The sequence below is a fragment of the Mercenaria mercenaria genome, chromosome 7, assembly GCF_021730395.1.
Source record: "Mercenaria mercenaria strain notata chromosome 7, MADL_Memer_1, whole genome shotgun sequence".
Classification (NCBI taxonomy): domain Eukaryota; kingdom Metazoa; phylum Mollusca; class Bivalvia; order Venerida; family Veneridae; genus Mercenaria; species Mercenaria mercenaria.
Window position 1 is genome coordinate 8,173,348 of NC_069367.1, and position 22,632 is coordinate 8,195,979.

Genomic DNA, 22,632 nt, shown 5'->3' on the forward strand with positions numbered 1-22,632 from the left:
TACAGGCACTGACTGATATTATGTACATGCGCATCAAATTTATAAATGACTTGAATACAGGTATTGACTGTTACATGTGCAAGCACATCCAAGGTATAAATGACTTGAATACAGGCACTGACGGATATATGTTCATGCACATCCAAGTCACAAATAACTTTAATACAGACAATGACTGATTCATGTACATGCACATCCAGGTAACAAATGTCTTGAATACAGGCACTGACTGATATATGTACATGTGCATCGAAGTTATAAATGACTTGTATACAGGTATTGACTGTTACATGTACAAGCACATTCAAGTTACAAATGACTTGAATACAGGCATGAACGGATATATGTACATGCACATCCAAGTTACAAATGACTTTAATACAAACATTGACTGATTCATGTACAAGCACATCCAAGTTACAAATGTCTTTAATACAGGCACTGACAGATATATGTACATGCACATTCAAGTATAAATGGCTTTCATATCTATACATGCACACCCAGGTTACAAATGACCTTAATACAGGCACTGACTGATATATGTACATGCACATAAGAGTTACAAATGACTTGAATACAGGTATTGACTGTTACATGTGCAAGCAGATCCAAGGTAAAATGACTTGAATACAGGCACTGACAGATATATGTACATGCACATCCAAGTTACAAATGGCTTGAATACAGGCATTGAATGATATATGTACATGCACACCCAGGTTACAAATGACCTGAATACAGGCACTGACTGATATATGTACATGCACATAAAAGTTACAAATCAGTTGAATACAGGTACAGACTGATACATGTACAAGCATATCCAAGTTTTAAATGACTTGAATACAGGCACTGACTGATATATGTACATGCACATCAAAGTTACAATTCACTTAAATACAGGTATTGACTGATACATGTACAAGCACATCTAAGTTACAAATGACTTGAATACAAGCACTGAATGATATATGTACATGCACATCCAGGTAACAAATGTCTTGAATACAGTCACTGACTTATATATGTACATGCGCATCAAAGTTATAAATGACTTGAATACAGGTATTGACTGATACATGTGCAAGCACATCCAAGGTACAAATGACTTGAATACAGACACTGACGGTTATATGTACATCCACATCCATGTTAAGGTAATTCTGCACGTTTGGATCGAAATTTTTTCTACAATGTAGAATTTGATAAAACTATAATTTTTCAAAACTTCAGAATATACCTAGAAAATTCAGCAAATTAAAAAGATAGGGTCGTTTGCTTGATTTTTTGCTAGACTGATTTGAAAAAGTTAGACCTCACGCAATTTTTCATAATGGAAGTCTATGGGAAAATCATAACTTTCATAACATTTTCGCGAATAGAAATTGTTCTACAATGTAGAATTTAATGAAACTTCCCACAGTTGTAAATAAACATATGGCCTATAATGTGGTGAAATAAAATGTATAGGTCCGTGTGCTTAATTTTGAGATATTTGACCATGATTAAAGTGAACCGCACTTTTCACGCTAATTTCAAGATATTATTTTGAATTTTTAACGTGCCAGATGTTTTAATATCATATTTTAACTTTAGAAAGACAGAAACAGTGCCATTGTAATAAATTTACTCATAGGCTGCTATTAATTAATAAAATGATTTTCATTTCCGTATGCTGAATCTAGGCTTTATTCCACGTTTTCCGGATAAATTACGTTACACCATCACTTCCGGTTTATCAAACGTGCAGAACTACCTTAAAAATGGTCTGAATACAGGCATTGAATGATATATGTACATGTACACCCAGGTTATAAATGACCTGAATACAGGCACTGACTGATATATTTACATGCACATCAAAGTTACAAATGACATGAATACAGGTATTGACTGATACATGTACATGCACACCCAGGTTACAAATGACCTGAATACAGGCACTGACTAATATATGTACATGCACATAAAAGTTACAAATCAGTTGAATACAGTTATTGACTGATATATGTACAAGCACATCCAAGTTACAAATGACTTAAATACAGGCACTGACTGATATATGTACATGCACATCAAAGTTACAAATCACTTGAATACAGGTATTGACTGATACATGTACAAGCACATCTAAGTTACAAATGACTTGAATATAGACACTGAATGATATATGCACATGCACATCCAGGTAACAAATGTCTTGAATATAGTCACTGACTGATATATGTACATGCACATCAAAGTTACAAATGACCTGAATACAGGTATTGACTGATACATGTACATGCACATCCAAGTAACAAATGACTTGAAAACAGGCATTGAATGATATATGTACATGCACCCCCAGGTTACAAATGACCTGAATACAGGCACTGACGGTTATATGTTCATCCACATCCAAGTAACAAATGGCTTGAGTACAGGCATTGAATGATATATGTACATGCACCCCCAGGTTACAAATGACTTGAATACAGGCACTGACTGATATATGTACATGCACATCAAAGTTACAAATGACTTGAATACAGGTATTGACTGATACATGTACATGCACACCCAGGTTACAAATGACCTGAGTACAGGCACTGACTGATATATGTACATGCACATCCAAGTTACAAATGACTTGAATACAGGTATTGACTGATACATGTACAAGGTCATCCAAGTTACAAATGACTTGAATACGGGTACTGACTGATATATGTACATGCACATCCAGGTTACAAATGACTTGAATACAAATATTGAATGATATATGTACATGAACACCCAGGTTACAAATTACTTGAATACAGCAACTGACTGATATATGTACATTTACATCAGAGTTACAAATGACTTGGATACAGGTATTGACTGATACATGTACAAGCACATCCAAGTTACAAATGACTTACTGACATATGTACATGCATATTTAGGTTACAAATGACTTTAATACATGCGCTGACTGATACATGTAAAAGCACATCCAACTTATAAATGACTTGAATACAGGCACTGACTGATATATGTACAAGCACATCCAAGTTACTTATGCCTAGAATACAGGCATTGACTGGTTAATATTCATGCATATCCAGGTTACAAATGACTAGAATACAGGTATTGACTGATACTTGTAAAAGCACATCCAAGTTACAAATGACTTGAATACAAGTACTGACTGATATATGTACATGCATATCCAGGTTACAAATGACTTGGATACATCCAAGTTGTAAATGACTTGGAAACAGGCACTGACCGATATATGTACATGCACATCCAGGTCATTATCCAAGTTACAAATGAATTGAATACAGGCACTGACTGATGTATGTACAAGCACATTTAAGTTTAATATGCCTTGAATACAGGCATTGACTGGTAAATGTTCATGAAAATCCAGGTTACAAATGACTAGAATACAGGCACTGACTGATATATGCGCATGCACGTCCAGATTACAAATGACTAGGATCCTGGCATGGAATGATATACATGTACAAAAGCTTAATTGCTGGCGATGAAAGTTGTAGCCTACGTACATGCATACTGAGGTGGCCTGTGACAAGAATTGTGGAAATATCAGATACACTATTTACTTTCATGCACATTTAGAAATACATACTGGTACTGCCTTGTAAACGTTGTATGTGATAAGTTGGCTGGGAAACTGGAACTGATGTGTATACGTACGTGCACATCTAGTTTGACCGTGACAAGAATACAAGAACTGACTGATATACATGCACATTTAATTTGACCGTGACAAGAATACAAGAACTGACTGATAAACGTATATGCACATCTAGTTTGGCCGTGACAAGAATACAAGAACTGACCGAAATATATGTACATACACATTTAATTTGGCCGTGACAAGAATACAAAAACTGACTGATATACGTTCATGCACATCTAGTTTGACCGTGACAAGAATACAAGAACTGACTGATATACATACATGCATATCTAGTTTGACCGTGACCAGAATACAAGAATTGACTGATATTCGTACATGCACATCTAGTTTGACCGTGACTAGAATACAAGAACTGACTGATTTACGTACATGCCCATCTAGTTTGGCCGTGACAAGAATGCAAGAACCGACTGATATACGTTCTTGCACATCTAGTTTGACCCTGGCAAGAATACAAGAACTGACTGATATATGTACGTACACATCTAGTTAGACCTGGACAAGAATACAAGAACTGACATATACGTACATGCACATCTAGTTTGACCGTGACCAGAATACAAGAACTGACTGATATACGTACATGCACATTTAGGTTGCACGTGACTGTTTGGATACAGGCAGGTGCATAAACACGTGTCCCAGTCTATTGACCCACCATTGAAACAGTCAATTCCGCCGCAATCTGAAAACAATAACATAATCTTCCAATGTCATCCAAACATTGAATTTGTAATAAACAACAACTCTTTGCTCCAAAGTTTCGCCACTTGGCCATTGTCAATGATGGAATACTGTCAAAATATGTTACATTCATTTTTAAACTGCCTTTGTCAGACAAGTGTTTCCAAACCCTCGGGACAGTGCGCTTTACAAACCCCGCTTACACTCTGTTACTAATTCCCCAATGTCCTGCGGGTGAAGAAAAACCCTGTATCACACATGTAAGATCCTTATAACGCAAACAGTGATTTGTGGTTGAAAAAAATCAGTGTTTGGAGTTCAGATGAAAAATAATTATATCACGATGGCCCAGTCCTAGTGAAAATATCACTTTTTAAGATATATTATTTCGATTCTAGCACAATATGAAGGATTATTTTGAATATCTTTCACAACCGGCGGATAATTTGATTGATATGCGTGGTTTCTTTTCTAGCACGCCGCTGTGACGCTGGACACAGTGATGTAAAAATTTTGAGGTACATACAGTGACTCCAACTCCAACACAGTGTTACCTCCCCTTATCGGTACAGTAGATTGTTTGACAATATTCCTGTGCAGAGATTGTTTGACAATATTCCTGCGCGGAGGTTGACAGTGACTGCATCGCATATTCTAACATGACCTGCCTTTTCTTCTTTTAAACAAAGGAGACTCAAACTTGTGTATAATTATGTAACAATTCACTGTTGTGTGTCACAATTATGACGTCACAGCGCCAAACGTCAAAGCGGTGCGCTTGAAAAGAACCCCCCGACACACACAAACAGGCAAATATTTAGCGAATGTCGTCAAGAATGTACAAAATAATCATTGATAACGTGTAAGAATTGAAACAACATATCTCAATCTTTGGAACAAAATCATTATTTTTCGTGAAGATGCGTATTATCACATCACTCGGACTGCATCCTCGTGATGTAGACCTAATTCCTTTGCATTAGTTTTCACCACATATCGGTTAGTAATTAACGGCTGTTTGTCTTTCTTCTAGGGTCTCGATAATTTCAATGTCACAATTTTAAATCAAACTATAAGTCTTTTACTATTACAAGTATTTCATGACCAGAAGTATTCATCTATAGATAGTGTTTACAAAAAAATAGATGTTTTTTTTTTGTTGTTGTTTTTTTAATGTGATCATTCCAATTTTGATTAAGGCCAAGTGACCGAAAATTAAAAAGCAAAGACTTGATATTTATTACGAATAACAGAAACAATGATGTTTGTTCTATCTATTATAAGCTTTGCAATTTCTGAATAGCCTTTCTCTCGTGTACACGCTTTTGGTATCAAACCAATTTTGTGGGTAGTACAAGTATTACGCAGTGAAGATCTATACTACAAGATTCTTTCACTGGTTGTTAGTGCAGATTGGAATTTTCGGCCTGGAGGGTAACTGTTAAGGCGGTAATGAAGCTTGAGGCTTCTGCCGAGTTACCGTGTTAACAGTTACACGAGAGCCGGATATTCCCATCTGCACCAACAACCAGTGATAGAATCTTTTTTCTTGCATACCGTATTTAAGAAATGATAATAAAAATAAAATCAATCGAACGGCTTTCCTTTTAGATCTATTTCTTATAGCAGCGTATTTTAAACAAAGCGCGGGAAACAGGGTAGCCAACCCACATGGCTTTTGAATATCGAACACGCGAGAAAACCTCTCGATTCATGTAATATTTTTGCCAATATTTTCCTTATTACTTGATGGATTTTTATAAGATAAAAAGCGCCGAAGACAGCAAAATGAGTGCTTTCTTCCGCACGAAGGGTCTGCGCTCAGTTTTCTGTACGTTTCTCAAACACTTCGTCCAACTGCTTTTTCGTGGAAAAACTGTGTAGATAACGTACACACTTTCTTCCAAAACAGTCAGGTTTTTATTTCAAGATCAACGAAAGTTAGTAGAAGTCTATAACAGAAATATTACAGCGCTTGATTTAATTCAATCGTATATATCAAACCAAAAAGATTGGACGGAAATTATCTGTTAAATGAGAAATCTTACAAACTTGTTATCGTACACACATATATAAAGTATGATATCATTCACACTGTACAGTATCTATCCTAATGGATATACGTTGACATGTAATCATCTGTATATAACAACATGCAAGCCTTCTAAATTACAATTACATAAAACAATATTTCAGTGTCATTTTCCCTGATAAAGCAGAATATGGATTTAATGAAAACTTTAGAAAATGCTAGAATTTTCTTTAAGTTCCAATTTCCTAAATTAAAAAGATTTGTAAGCAGATCTCCTAGTGTAAAGGCTGATGTAACCTTATCTGTTACAACCCCTCAAAATCACCAAGGCAGAAGAAAGCAAAAATGTCTAAACAATATTTTATTGAATACACTTGACCGAGACCTTGAAATTATGTCTGAACATGATAAAAAACAGAAGAGAGCAGTCAGAAATACACACAGAAATGAGTCAACTTCTTCCAAAAGTGTTGGGAAATCTTGCTGAGGAAGGATTTGGAATTCTTTCGGCAAGTTGCTTTCATGAGTTTTCCATTATTATTCTTATATATCCACTAAACAGAAGTAGTTAAATTTCATTGTTGTGATAGCACTAGTAGTTTGCGTTATAAATGCGGATAAAAAGAAGTTCTGGAAATTAGAGTATAGAACATTTGGAGGCAGGATCATTCATTGTATGTCTGGGTACAAACACTCTGAGCAAATCGTAAGTGGGAAAGCTCAAAAAGGACTCTGTGCTCCTAGCTAAGCGAATATATTAATTTCGCTGTACCTAGTTTAGACATTATCCGAATATTTAATCCTTATGATATGCTTGAAGACGACGATATATCAGGACAAGCAGGCATACTCCTCGACGAAATTAAGACTTTGTCTGAGGCAATGGAAGGGGAAAATCTTGCTTTGTAACATTCGACAGCAAAAAGCTGAAGCAAGGATTAATAAAATCAGATGGTGACGTTTGGGTTTGAAAAAGAGTCTTCTCTTTCAGAAAGGAAAGACGCTCTGCAAAAGTTTTTACAACCTGTCCAAAAAAAAAAAAAAAAAAAAAAAGAAAACCCAAAAACCTGTGAAGAATTTTCTCAAATGGATGAAAGTACCGACATTGATGAACTGAACTCGAATCTTTTCAGAAAGATAACACGAAAGACCAGTTGATGTGTTCTTTAAAAGACATATCGGAACAAATATTAGAAATAAAAGATGTCCGTAAAATAAGAATACGCAAAAGCAAAGTTGATAGAGAGAAGTGGCGAAACCAACTGGAAGAACGGAAAATACGTGCATGCCATTTGTGCAATGATTGCATTTATACACGATATTGATATCTTCTTAGAGAAAGGATATTCTCTAGTTGGTGAAATTTTGAATTGTAATTGCAACATACATGGAGCAAGGAACAAAGATAATAACAGGTACAGAGTTGAATCTTGATAACTGTGTTAGTTTCAGAAGTATCTCGGACACTGAAAATATCGTGTATGATGGTGTTGTGAAATTAAGGTTAGTGAAACAAAGAACACAGCCCTGGTTTGATGCTAGGAAGAAAGCCAAGATTACAGGAAGTACAATATATAAAGATATTGAGTAAGACGAACTTCATAGTCAAAATGAACACTTCGACAGCGTTGTTTGCGGTATTCCAGAAAAGGAAATATCTGATGTAACAAAACAAGCCATGCAATATGGAACAGACTATGAGTTAAACTTCTGTTTCCAAATAGTACATTTCACGAAGAGGGCTATGCAGAAATTGGAGCCTTCAATAATCAACCTTTCATGGTTATTTTACCGGACGGAAGTATAAGAACAGATGTTACAATAGCAGCCGTCGAACTGAAATGTCCATTGATTGATATTCAAAAGCAAATGCCTCCACGGTACATTCTACAATGTCTTTCAGAAATTGAAGGTTTAGATATGGAAGAACTGATATACTTACGCTGGTGCCCAGATTATAGCACGGTCTTTAGAGTCAAAAGGAATGTAGACTTTTCCGCCGCTCTTACAAATTGGAAGAACGTCTGTAAGGAGTGGAAACACCAAAATGAACCACAAAATTTTTGGAAGAGACAAAGCAATTAAAAGAAGAAATTGAAAATGAATGTGAAGATGGTAACACTGTGGAATTCATTACTATAGTATCTTCCTTAAAACATGCACCAGATCAGAACAATCAGTACATTGAAGAGCTCTTCCGGCTGAGTCGGACATGCCTAATGCTAGACAGAGTTTTGAAAATACATATACAATATTACGAACTAAAGCATTAACCGAAAGAAATAAAAGCATTGAATATTGACTCAATGTGGCATTTTGTATGGACTAATGTAAGCGCTGATAACGTAAAGGACATTGGCGACAAAAAGAGGGTTATGACAAAGTAAATGTTTGTGCGTGACACGTTGTCTCATTATGAAGAACAATTTTGCCAAGTTATATTATATGACATACCGGACCGGACATAAAATTGAGGACAGACGGAATGATAGAATGACGTACAGACGTAAAATCTTAACGTAACATGGATGCAATTAATGTGGCACGTGTAAAACTAACTTAACATATAAAATACAAAAATTAAAATTATGTAAGAGATTGAATAGTGGGTATGTGATATAATAATGAACAAGAATGGCTGGTAATTTCGTTTTCTGTATTATATCATTATATTATTTGAAATAGTACTAAGGCAAACAGTTTTTTTGTGAAGAAAAGACGTACATTTTAAGTACTGCTAAAACTTAAATAGATAAAATGGGGCACTAGCAATGAAAATCAAAAAGTTGAAAACCTGTGTTCATGTCAAAAATACATTATTTTTAAAAGTTTTGAGCAAAGTTGAGAACATTTAAATTTCAGTGTAAATACTACTCTAAGTTAAGTTTAAGAGCTTACATGTCATGGACGCAAATATTCTATAATATATATTGACTGGAAAATTACTATAATTTGAAAAGTACTTTGCTATTTTGCATACTGATATAAAAATAATCATACGATGTTTTAATATATTGTAATGATGGCAAAGTTTTTCATGTTTGTAATTTTCCGTTGTTTTTACATCTGCCATTGAAACATATCATACATTCTTTTCTGTAAAAAAATGATTTTAAACGACATTGACAACTATAATATGATAATGTATCTATCGTATAAAGGATTGAAAACAAATTGATTTATAACAAAAATATGTACTACCATACAAATTTTCAAATATTCCTGCAAATATAAGCAGTATTAAATGAATAATGTAGCATATCTTTGCATAAGAATATTTAAGCAAACTATCATCTAAAAACACTTAACAAATGAATCTCATAACACTGGTAATTATTATTGCTCCTCAATATCTGATCAAAGAATACCAATCCTTCATGTCCCATTACGCCGATTATGCCATTCCGAAATACATGTTTTCATATCTTTATAAAATTCGCAAGAACTGTTTAAATCCTATTTCATGCAGATAACATTTGTTGACTTCAACTCCTATCAAAGTCGCAAAAGTTTAAATGATTTAAATTTTGTTCCAACATATGTAAAAGATGGGCCTCATTAACTGATTATGAAGTGGAGCCTAATACCAAACTTTTTACGCAAGAATACATTTCCTTTCTTGTGGCCGTTATCTTGGTTAATTTTAAATAATTTCTACTTTGACTAAAACGTTATCAGCCTTATAACCATATCAAATAAAACTTGTATTACGTAATACAGTTATCAAATATAAATGTTAAAACATCACTTTTGGTTTTTCTTCATGTGTCGACTGAGACTGCTGCTGTACCTACTACATCTATGTACAATCGACTCGTTGTGCTTTGACATATGAGCCATGCCATGGGAAGACCAACATAGTGGCTTTGCGACCAGCATGGATCCAGACCAGCCTGCGCATCCGCGCAGTCTGGTCAGGGTCCATGCTGTTCGCTAACAGTTTCTCCAATTCCAATAGGCTTTAAAAGCGAACAGCATGGAGCCTGACCAGACTGCGCGGATGCGCAGGCTGGTCTGGATCCATGCTGGTCGCAAACCCACTATGTTGGTTTTCCCATGGCACGGCTCAATTATGGTCTTTAAGTTTACTGGCAGCATCCTCGTCAATAAAGTCACATATGTCACACTTCGCAGCTAACTGTCTTGCCTCTCTCCTTATAAACCTTTGCAAGCCACATCTAGTCCCAAAAGCGTTCCCACAATCTATACACAAATGTGACTTCGCCTCTCCGTGAACATTGCATGCATGTCTCTTCAAGCTGGCTTCCGAAAAGGAGCATTCCCCACACCGTATGTAAAGGGCAATATTGTTGTGTCTCTTTTCGTGCTGTTGTAGTGTTTCAGCACTCTTGAGGTATTTCCCACAAGCTGAGCATATATAATTTTTTTCACTCATTTCTGAAAAAAAAGATGCAGATTCATAAATTGTATATTAATGTTGGCCATAAGCTGTTTTTTTTTTTTTTTACGGAAAGCACACAGAATTCGGAAACAGTGTTTAGATATATCCCCCTTTCGCGTGTTTTTATTTCGGAAATTTATACCTTTAAAGACCATTTAATTATTATACACACAACAATCATATTGAATTGATAAGAAGAAGTAGGAAAGACTTCTAAATAGTTTATCAAGTTTGGAAGTATATAATTGAGCCGTGCCATGGGAAAACCAACATAGTGGGTTTGCGACCAGCATGGATCCAGACCAGCCTGCGCATCCGCGCAGTCTGGTCAGGCTCCATGCTGTTCGCTTTTAAAGCCTATTGGAATTGGAGAAACTGTTAGCGAACAGCATGGATCCTGACCAGACTGCGCGGATGCGCAGGCTGGTCTGGATCCATGCTGGTCGCAAAGCCACTATGTTGGTTTTCCCATGGCACGGCTCATATATTTGCCCTTCATAGCTTGAACTTCTACTTACCTGGTCAATTTTGTACTGAATATCTATCTCACACATATACAGTCATTATGATTATGGTTATGAGTATGTAAATATATTCAATTAGGAAGAATGTTGAACGTATTACAAAACGAATGTTTCTCATTGCAGAGTTGGTGCCAAAAAAAAAAAAACAACAAAAAAACAACCACAAAAAAAAAACAAGGAAGAATATCCAACAGGGAAAGCCATGTTCAAAACACGCAGCCACCCCAAAGACACACACGAACAACCCTCGCACACAACACAAAACAAAAAATGAAACACAAAAGGACAAAACAAACAAATACAGGAACACAGTGGGGCACCGCCTTGGAACGGTCAGTGGCAAAACCACCACTGAGGAGTCTAAACCGGTTTATGGTGCACCTAACCTCACTGCGCATGCCCGGAATTATTATCAATTGCAGCGCACGCAAAATTACTCAATCTTTTGCATGTCCGCACGCATTTAGTGTATAGTATGCATAATATACTGACTAAATTTAAGGTAAGGGTTAGTATCACCATGGTTACAAAATATATACATTTAAGATATTTTCGTTCAAATTTAGTTAATCCGGTATATAACGGAGTCTGAAATATGTCACAGGCGCACCAACTCTATATTTAGTCACAGCCATTACAAAACATGCTTGCAAAATCAAAGTGGAATTAGAACTGCCAACATTACGTAAACACGGCTATATTTCAATATTTATGCTCACTACATTTTGTACGTAGAATAAATATGTTAGCCACACAAGCAGCCTAAATTCGCTCTCTCTCTCTCTCTTTCTCTCTCACCACCCCGCCCGCCTCCAATAAATATTCTCGTAATTTTTAGAAGTTTAAAAAATATGACAATGGACAGTGAAAGTACATGTAAAATAAGACACACAATGTTGTTAAAAAAGATACGGTGCCCCTAAAGTGACATGTTACGCACTTCTTTTCCACTTAGGTAATGTGAGACTTAGGTAATCATTTCGTTTAAACGAAATAACTATTTCGTTTAAACGAAATCATTTCGTTTTAACAAAATAACTATTTCGTTTAAACGAAATCATTTTGCTCATTTTGCTGTCTTCGGCGCTCTTTATCTTATAAAAATCCATCAAGTAAAAAGGAAAATATTGGCAATAATATTACATGAATTGAGAGGTTTTCTCGCATGTTCGATATCCAAAAGTCACGTGGGTTGGCCACCCTGAAAACTGGTCGTCTTAGCCAAAATCTTATACAATTTCCTTACGTACATCTCCCTTGCGTGTGAGGACTTCTTTAAGGTACAACGCGGCACGTTGCGAACTTTCGAGTAGCGGCTTGATTTGACTCTAAGGTTTAATGATCACCACAAATTATATACCATTTTAAATGCGATAGGTATTTCAACAACAACACGTATTATGTATAGTTTTTTTTTTATCTCATCAACGTTTCGGCTAACGCCTTCATCAGGATAATACACATACAAATTTTTTTTTATACCATTTTAAATGCATTTTTAAATGAATGTGATAATTTATAAGCAAACAGATGCTTGTTGACTGAAAAAAAAAACGATTTACGAAACATTCCGGCGGACGTTAAATCACGGTTCATTAAAAATAGACGTGTAAGGTCTTCGGAGAAAAAACGTTTTAGAAATATCAAAAATGTAAAATACGCATCATATGAGGAATATGCAGGGTTTAATAATAAACAAAATGTCGAAGCGGAACCCAATAACTTCAACTTGAGCGCATTCCATAATTAAAACAAATTTTGTCCACTTGGCGTAAAAAGATACCGAACGCTTCAGATTTTTTTTTTTGCGCCAGTGGCACGTTATATATTATATTGAAATGTACTTAGATTTCACTTGATAATATGCCTTTCATCATTGTTTTATATATAAACGTTTTGACATGGAATAAAATGTTTGTTCTTGTTTTGTTTAAAGGTCTTTGAGAACCAGTAAAACACTAAATGGTGCAGCTGATAAGCAATACACAATGGTCGATTATGATGTCACGAACGTATCTGCAGACGTCGAATTACGGTACAAAATTTACGCATGGGGTGGGGGAAATAACCGAAAAAGCGTATGTCGGTGACCCCTCGATTTTATCTGTCATTTGGACTCGGTTTACATTTTAAACACCGTTTATTGAAAAAATTCAAAAATTTAATTTAGGGTTTTTTAAAATCTGCTGATTTAAAGCTGAAAAATGCAGCGAAACTGAACGTCAATTTTTAATCAAAACGGCGAGTTTCTTTCCATTTGTCAAATATTTGTCGGCGTAAAACAATGATTTTATATCAGCATAAAAGAAAGAATAATTCTCGTCAAATAATGTATAATTTAAGAAAATTTGTTGGGTGGTCCCGTTGCAGTACCCGCAACAATTGCCAAGGATACGCGGAGACGTCATTTTCAAAAACGGGCATCGGTGGCCAAATTTGACGTCTCGTGATCAAAAACTGGTTAGCTCTATTTGTATAAAATAAATTGCACATTGTTTGAAATATGGTCAACTTTACACATGCCAAATTTCAAGACGATACTCGAAAGTTCGCAAAGTGTCGCGTTCTACCCTAAACCAATTTTATAGAAACAAACAAGTACAAGCTTATAAATACACTATTTAATATCTGACAAAAAGTTATATGCTCGTACCACATAGTCCGTTATTACATGCACTGGTACAACTGTCACATGGCGTTCCTTGCGTGTACGGCTTCTCTCCTAGAATATTCCCCCTACAGATGCAATGTAAAACTGCTGAACTTAAAGATTCTAATCCACACATTTACAGTGGCATTATGCGCATCTTACTGCACATAGTGTGCTGTTGGTGAATGTTTTATTAAAGCAATTTCTGATTGCTGTGCATTCAAATGAGTAAAATAAACGATAATGTCGCAAGTATTTTAAGTTGATGCTTTAGAAATAAAAAAATCGGACAAATAAAATAATAGTTTTTTTTTTCAATCTTCTATTTCCTACTGGTAACAGGAAGAGTTTGGTATATCGGGTTAAAAGCTTTAATTTCCTCCGCCATTATCACACACACACACACACACACACACACACACATCTATTTACTCGAAAAAAATGCGCATAATTCCACTGTAAGGCAAAAAATCATTTCTCTCAAGAATGCATAAAAGGTGAGTACTCTAAAAGTGACAAGTGGTACTAACTTATGATTTTTGCAAGTTAGTCATATAATAACCATAAAGTATTGTGCAGAATGTATAGTAAATAAAATCTGAAAAGTAGATCCCTCGGAAGCACCGAGAACAATGCAAACAGTGAAAATTGCAGAGTCTGACTCGGTTTAAGTCTGTTCATGAGCAGTAATTGAAAATGCAACTCTGTCTAAATCACCTAGCACCGACTTAAGCAGTAGTCAATATTCAAATCTAAATTAACTGAAATCAATGATAATGAAGGATCAGAAATATGGCAACACTGACATGTAGTCGGGGTGATATTTTGTGCACAATGTAGCAAACCGTACCATCGCTTTTGAAACTATGCAGAAAAATTACATTCTTCTTGCATTTTAACTAGTATGTAACATTTATTTTCACACGCTGCATCATTTTCCAATGTCATATATAAATAAAAAGACAGGGTTGTGTACTTGAATTTTTGCTAGACTGATTTGAAAAATATTGACCTCGTGCAATATTTCATAATGGAAATTTATGGTGAAATCATAACTTTCATAACATTTTTGCGAATAGAATTTTTTTCTAAAATGTAGATTTCGATGAAACTTCTCACATTTGTGAAAAAAAGACATGACCTATAATTGATGAAAGAAAATGTATAGGTCCGTGTGTTTCGTTGAAGATATTTGACCATGATTAAAGTGAACAGAACATTTTACGCTAATTTTAAAGACAATATTTTAACTTATTTAACGTATCATATGTTTTAATACCATATTTTGATTTTAGAAATATAGCAACAGTGTCACTGTAACAAAATTATTCACAGGTTGCGATTAATTTATAAAATGATTTTCATTTCCGTACGCCGAACCCGGGCTTTATTTTACGTTTTCCGAAAAAATGACCATATGCTATCACTTCCGGTTTATCAAACATGCAGAACTACCTTAAGCTGCTGTCTAAATATCATAAATATGCAATACAGAGAAAAAGTTTTCCAGTCGTTTATAGTATTTCATCTCCTTGAAGTCTTTTTTCGGGCATTCATCAAAAAAATTCTATGACATATAACATACCCAAGAAATCGACGCAAATGAAATGAATTTACATAAGCTTTCTGGGAAAGATTGTTTTCAGGTCCTTATACATAACTTGATTGGCGATTGTTTGTATGTTTAGAAAAACAAACTTGAAACAGAAACAAATACTGTTGACCAAGACGTTAATACGGATATGTGAAAACAGAATTGTCTAACACATCAAAAAAAAAAAAGAATGCAATTCATTTTTAACTCGACTTTTCAAAGAAAAAGTAGAGCTATTGCACTCCCCCCTGGCGTCGGCGTTGTCGTTGGTTTGAGTTTTTGATAAAGTAAACTATATCTGTTAATATCAAAGCTACAAGTATTTACTATGAAAGTCTACACCAGGAGAAAAATCTCCATAACTTTAATTTGAAATTTGGTAGAGTTATGCTCATTTTTAACTAGAATTTGTTGGTTAAAGTTTTTGATAAAGTCAAATATCTATGTTACTGTCAAGGCTTTTGACTTTAAACTTAACATAGTTATATACTATCAGAGTCTACACCAGGAAAAACAATCCCCATAACTCTGATTTGAATTTTGAGAGAGTTATGCTCCCTTTTAACTTACATTTTTTTTGTTTAAAATTTTGATAAAGTCAAATATTCTGTTACTATCAGAGCTTTTGACTTGAAACTTAAAATTGTTGTTTACTATCAAAATCTACACAAGGAGAAAGAATCGCCATAACTCTGATTTTAATACAGAGTTATGCTCCTTTTAACTTAGATTTTTTTAAGTTAAATTTTAACATAACAGCCAGTATATCTGTTATTTCCAAAGCTAATGACTTGAAACTTAAAATATTAATTTATTATTAAAACATCACCAGGAGAAACAATCCCAATAACGCTGATCTGAATTTTTGAATTTTGAATTTTTTGGTAAAAGTTTTTGATGAGGTCAAATATCCCTGTTACTATCAAAACTTTTGACTTGAAACTATAAATAGTTATGCCCCTTTGTAACTTTGATTTTTTTTCTCGGTTAAAGTTCTATATAACGTCCAATATCTCTGTTATTTTCAATCTTACTGACTTGAAACTTAAATTATTTTTTAATATCAAAGGCTTCACCAGAAGAAACAACCACCATAACTCCGATTTCAATTTTAACAGTGGTATGCCCCTTTTAACTTAGAATTGTTTGGTTAAAGTTTTATATAACATCCAATATCTCTGCAAACACCAAAGCTATTAACTTTAAAGTAGTTATTCACTATTAAAGTCTTCACTAGAAGAAACAATCCCCATAACTCTGATTATACAATTGACTGAGTTAAGCTCCTTTTACTGGCAAACCTCTAATTCAGAGTCAAGTACTGAGAAAAGTTGAACGTGCTGTCTTACGGACAGCTCTTGTTATATTTGTTCTTACATTAAACATTTATTTTAAACCTGCTGAAAAAATTCAGATAAAAGAAAAACTTACGCCGGTCCATAATTGCAAACAAACACATTACCATTGCAGTACGCATAACCACAACCCACTTTCAGTGTTTCAGCCCAAACAATCTAAAACACAGAAAGGATGTTTTCATTATAATCTGGAATATTTGTTATCAATCATAAACCTGAAGCTATTAATTTGAGACAAACTCGTCCCCTATGTATGTAAGGGTATAGCAGTTGACGTCTTTTCGTAAATATTTATTTTGTAAGTGATATTTCAACTGACGTAAATAAAATATTGTTGAATTTTAATATATAAGTGAATTACACAAGCCAGTTAATAATTAGTAAACGAGTACATACCTCTAAAAAAGGACATTCCCTTAAGGTTTGTGTAATATACAATTTTTTTAGAAGAGTGTTATATCCCGCATTAAGCCCTTCGCTTCAAACAGTTAAAGCAGATAGCTCATATACTTTTTCGTAACTTCCAAACTTTTGTGAAGGTCTTGCTTTAGCCCCATTTACAGACATTTATAAAGGTTTCCTCGGACGGCAGCGGAAAATATGTACAAAATGATGCCACTAAGATTTGAAATTATTCTTGACCTAAACATACCACATCAGCCTTACAATGTATTAGACATTACAGCAAGGACAATTTGACAGAATGAAGATCTCAGGGTCGCGAGTTCAGTCATCGGGCGGGGCGTATGGTTTCCGTGACGATTTGATAAAAGACATTGTAGCTGGCATCATTGTCCTCCATCTCCGTTTCATGTGGGGAAGTTGGCAGTTACTTGCGGAGAACAGGTTTGTAGTGGTACAGAATCAAGGAATTACTTAGTACTTACTCTCACCAATAACTTTGTTTTTGTTTTTGTTGTTTTGTTTTTACTGGGTTTAGCTACACACTGGTACAATTATATATTGGTCATATGGCGAATTTTCAGCATTTCATAGTGGATCAAAGTTCTTACAATATTAAATGCGAGACAAAATGACATATGACGTAACATTGTGTCGGAGTGACTCTTAATTCATTTTTTGTTAGATTTAACGTCACATCAACACAATTATATGTCATATTGCGTCTTCCCGACGTTTCATAGAGGAGGAGCACCCTAGGTGTCCCTCCAGGTATTACTTCGTCATGGTAGGGCGCCTTGTTAAAGACCTTCAGCAAGTCATGAAGAAAAAAGCGAGCCTCAGGTCAACATTGGTGAGTGATAAGTGATTTGAAGCCGGTAAAATTAATCACCCGACCTTACACTGGGCCCGCTATAAATGTAAAACAAATCTGACCTGTGTATAGTGTCCAATCACATCCCCAGTGGGACTACTATTAGTGTCATAGTCATAGAATTGCTTCTCGGCTATCATTAACTGTATGGATTCTGTCCAGCTAGACGTGTTTAAAGCCATGTTCTGCCCAGCAGTATATCGACCTACGTTAGAAGTTATTTCCCTTTATGCACTTTTAAACTCTATTCTAGCTTAATATTTTCATACTAAACTTCTCACACACAAAATTTGATGTTTAAAGGCCAGCAGATGAATCCGTTGTTACCTCCAGCGAGCAGAGCTGTCAGCATGAATATAAACATACAGTTCTGTCAAAAATAAGTGAGGCAGTTACAAAGAAAACAAATGAAATGATTAACTTATCAAAGTCTTTAAAAACATTTGACTAACCAATAATAAGATGCAAACCTGATTACAGTATTCTCAGATAACTTCGTAGCGTAATTAACAAAATAATTTTAAATACAGACAGCATATTACTTATTTATTTTGTTGGGTTTAATGTCGCACCGACACAGTTATAGGTCATATGGCGACTTTCCAGCTTTGATGGTGGAAGAAGATCTTAAGTGCCCCTCCGTGCATTATTTCATCTCGAGCGGGCAGCTGGGTAGAACCGCCGACCTTCCAAAAGCCAGCAGCATGGCTTCCTCATATAAAGAATTCAAAGCCCCGAGCGAGAGTTGAACCAATATCGATGAGGGTCAAGTGATTCGAAGTCAGCAACCTCAACAACTCGGCCACGGAGGCACCCGCATACACCAAAATGTACAGGAGATAGATATGTCATACTGATTTACAAAGTAACAATTTGTTTTATTCATAAATCAATTGAGGTAGAGTTATTTAAAGTGAAATGAATAATGAAATAGATTTTCAATTTTCAATTTTGTATTCAAGTGAATTTTGCCAGGCCTGATTCCACAAGTTTGATCCAACCTGGCAAAATCCACAAGAGCTTAATGCACCATTGCAGATCAAGATTCTACGGTGTTACAGAGGTGACATGCATGAGAACTGCATTAGTTTTTAAAATAGTATTGCATTGAAAAAAAAAAGAGTAGCGCTTTAAAAATGAGACAGAGTTAATAAAAAAATAGAACATACACTAGTAATACAAAGGAATTCTAGAACATACACTAGTAATACAAAGGAATTCTAGAACACACACTAGTAATACAGAGGAATTCAAGAACACACACTAGTAATACAGAGGAATTCTAGAACACACACTAGTAATATAGAGGAATTCTAGAACACACACTAGTAATACAAAGGAATTCTAGAACATACACTAGTAATACAAAGGAATTCTAGAACACACACTAGTAATACAAAGGAATTCTAGAACACACACTAGTAATACAAAGGAATTCTAGAACATACACTAGTAATACAGAGGAATTCTAGAACACACACTAGTAATACAAAGGAATTCTAGAACATACACTAGTAATACAGAGGAATTCTAGAACATGCACCAGTAATACAGAGGAATTCTAGAACACACACTAGTTATACAAAGGAATTCTAGAACATACACTAGTAATACAGAGGAATTCTAGAAATAATAGTAATACAGAGGAATTCTAGAACATACACTAGTAATACAGAGGAATTCTAGAACATACACTAGTAATACAGAGGAATTCTAGAACATGCATTAGTAATATAAAGGAATTCTAGAACATACACCAGTAATATAAAGGAATTCTAGAACACACACCAGTAATACAAAGGAATTCTAGAACATACACCAGTAATACAGAGGAATTCTAGAACATACACTAGTAATACAAAGGAATTCTAGAACATGCACTAGTAATACAAAGGAATTCTAGAACATACACCAGTAATACAGAGGAATTCTAGAACATACACTAGTAATACAGAGGAATTCTAGAACATACACTAGTAATACAGAGGAATTCTAGAACATACACTAGTAATACAAAGGAATTCTAGAACACACACTAGTAATACAGAGGAATTCTAGAACATACACTAGTAATACAGAGGAATTCAAGAACACACACTAGTAATATAGAGGAATTCTAGAACATACACTAGTAATACAGAGGAATTCTAGAAATAAACTCAAATGAATAAGACAGATTGATAATTCCAGAATATACACTAATAATTCAGAGAAATTATGGAATATATAAATGTAATACAGAGTAATTGCAAAAAGTACAATAGTAGTACAGAAAAATTCTGGAATATACACTGGTATACATAGTAATTCCATAATATACAATAATAATACAGAGTAATTCCAGAACACACGTTAGTAAAACAGATTTATTCTAGAATATACGCTAGTAATGCATAGTAATTCCAGAAATACAGTTTTAATAAGAGGAATTTTAAAGTAAGTAATACAGAGTGATTCAAGAAGAAACACATTTAATACATATGAGAGATGAATTCTAGAATATACACTATTCTATTAATATGCCCGTTTCCGTTCAAACACGCTCACGCTAAAATGACGTTATTTTTTTCTTTTTTTTTCTTTTTTTCTTTTTTTTTTATAAATAAGGAAATGAGCTTGTATATTTCATCAGCTGTTTTAGTTAAATAGTATATCAGAATAGGAATAGCAAAACCATGTTAGTTTTCGATAAATACACTCAAACTCGGTTAAAGGTCGCCAGAATAAAATCACTCGTGATACGTGAAATCAGTCCGCAGTCGTTAGACCAGTTCTTCGTGTTTTATAACGTTAAAACACGTTTTTGTTATACATTATAAGTCATAATGTCATTCCAGAAAATATAACTGTAACAAAGAGGAAATCAAGAATTTACAAAAGAAACACAGAGTTATTCTACAACATTACATCATACACTTAGTCTAGTAATTCCAGAATATGTACTAAGAAAACATATGAATTCCAGAATATACACTAGCAATACATAGGAAATCCAAAATATACACTAACAATACAGAGAAATTCCAGAATATACACCAACAATACAGAGGAATTCCAGAATATACAGTGGTAATACAGAGTAATTCAAGAATATACACTAGTAATACAGAGGAATTCTAGGACACACACGACTAATACAGAGACATGTTAGAAGATACAAAAGTAATACAGAGAAATTCTAGAATCAGCACTCGTAATACAGAAAAGTGCTAAAATTAAAAACAATCATGAAAATACACTAGTAATACAGAGGAATGTCGGAATATATACACTATTAATAGAGAGAAATTCCAATGATAAATAAATTAATGGTCGGAAAGGTTTCTATTACCAAAGTCGTCTCTGTGTTCGGGCAAGTCGTGGTAATCAGGACAAGTTTCAGCCCATTTTTGCGCTATGTTAGCTAAAGAGTCGTCCCAGGACTGAAATATAAATAAACATGCAACTTTCTCAAATGCATTTTGCGTGTAGTATTGTTTGATTTTCCACTGGAAATTAGACGATTTATCACAACAAGGCTTTGTTTATTTTCAGTCGTATATGTTCGTTGAAATATAATGATAAGATATTCTGTAGTAATATTCGACTAACGTCTCCTATATTTAAAACGACGTCAAAGTTAAAACTTCATTACACTAGTGTAATTACACCAAATTTAAATAATGGTTTAATGTCACTCCAAATATATCAATACACCAAATTTAAATAATGGTTTAATGTCACCCCAAATATATCAAACATGTGACAATGCAAATTCTAGCATTACTAGATTAGTTTGTATAACGAAGAATGAGGTCGAGTGTTATATATTCTGCCAGCCTACCATCAGGCATTGTACTTACAAGGAGTGCCATATTAGAGGCAGTAGGAACAACATCCCTTCTAGCCTGGTTATGAAGATCTAGTATGATGGTTTTGTCCGCCTCTGATACACCTGAAATAACCGGAATTTATCAAAATTGGTTGAATTAGTATCTAAGTTTTACATACGTTTTACATACGTTTCACAATAATTTTATCAGTGGAAAAGATGGGAGCCACGTCATATTGAACTAAGAATGTTTAGCATGTTTTGTGAGTAAAATAGTTAAGTGTATCAAATATCAACTTATTCGATTATGGAAAAAAGCCCCCCACCCCAACTCCACCCCTCGATGCATTGCAATGGTAACGATAAGTACCGCTCTCTTCATTTCTATCTCCGAATCTTTTTATTTTGCAAAAGCATTTTAGGTGCGGAATGAGTGAAAAAGATGTAAGGACAGGCACAAATAATGTTATTCATCCACGTTACTTTTTTAAGTACATTTTGATGCAAAATAAGTGAAGATCTAAAAGACATTTTACTCCACTAACCGAGCCATGTGCTTGATGAAGTATAATTCACCATAATATATCTGAATAACTCAGCC

At 34.6% G+C, this 22,632-nt stretch overlaps 1 protein-coding gene across 1 annotated transcript in view; it reads right to left on the reverse strand.

Moving 5' to 3' along the window:
• The window catches only part of LOC123555001 (fibropellin-1-like), an 83,472-nt gene that overhangs the window by 6,011 nt on the left and 54,829 nt on the right, over positions 1–22,632 (reverse strand). The window contains exons 31-36 of the mRNA XM_053548945.1: positions 22,063–22,154; positions 21,552–21,642; positions 18,283–18,425; positions 17,018–17,100; positions 13,996–14,078; positions 4,284–4,385 (exon numbers count right to left, since the gene is read on the reverse strand). Coding sequence (XP_053404920.1) covers positions 4,284–4,385; positions 13,996–14,078; positions 17,018–17,100; positions 18,283–18,425; positions 21,552–21,642; positions 22,063–22,154 — 594 coding nt within the window. The remainder of the gene's footprint in view (positions 1–4,283; positions 4,386–13,995; positions 14,079–17,017; positions 17,101–18,282; positions 18,426–21,551; positions 21,643–22,062; positions 22,155–22,632) is intronic.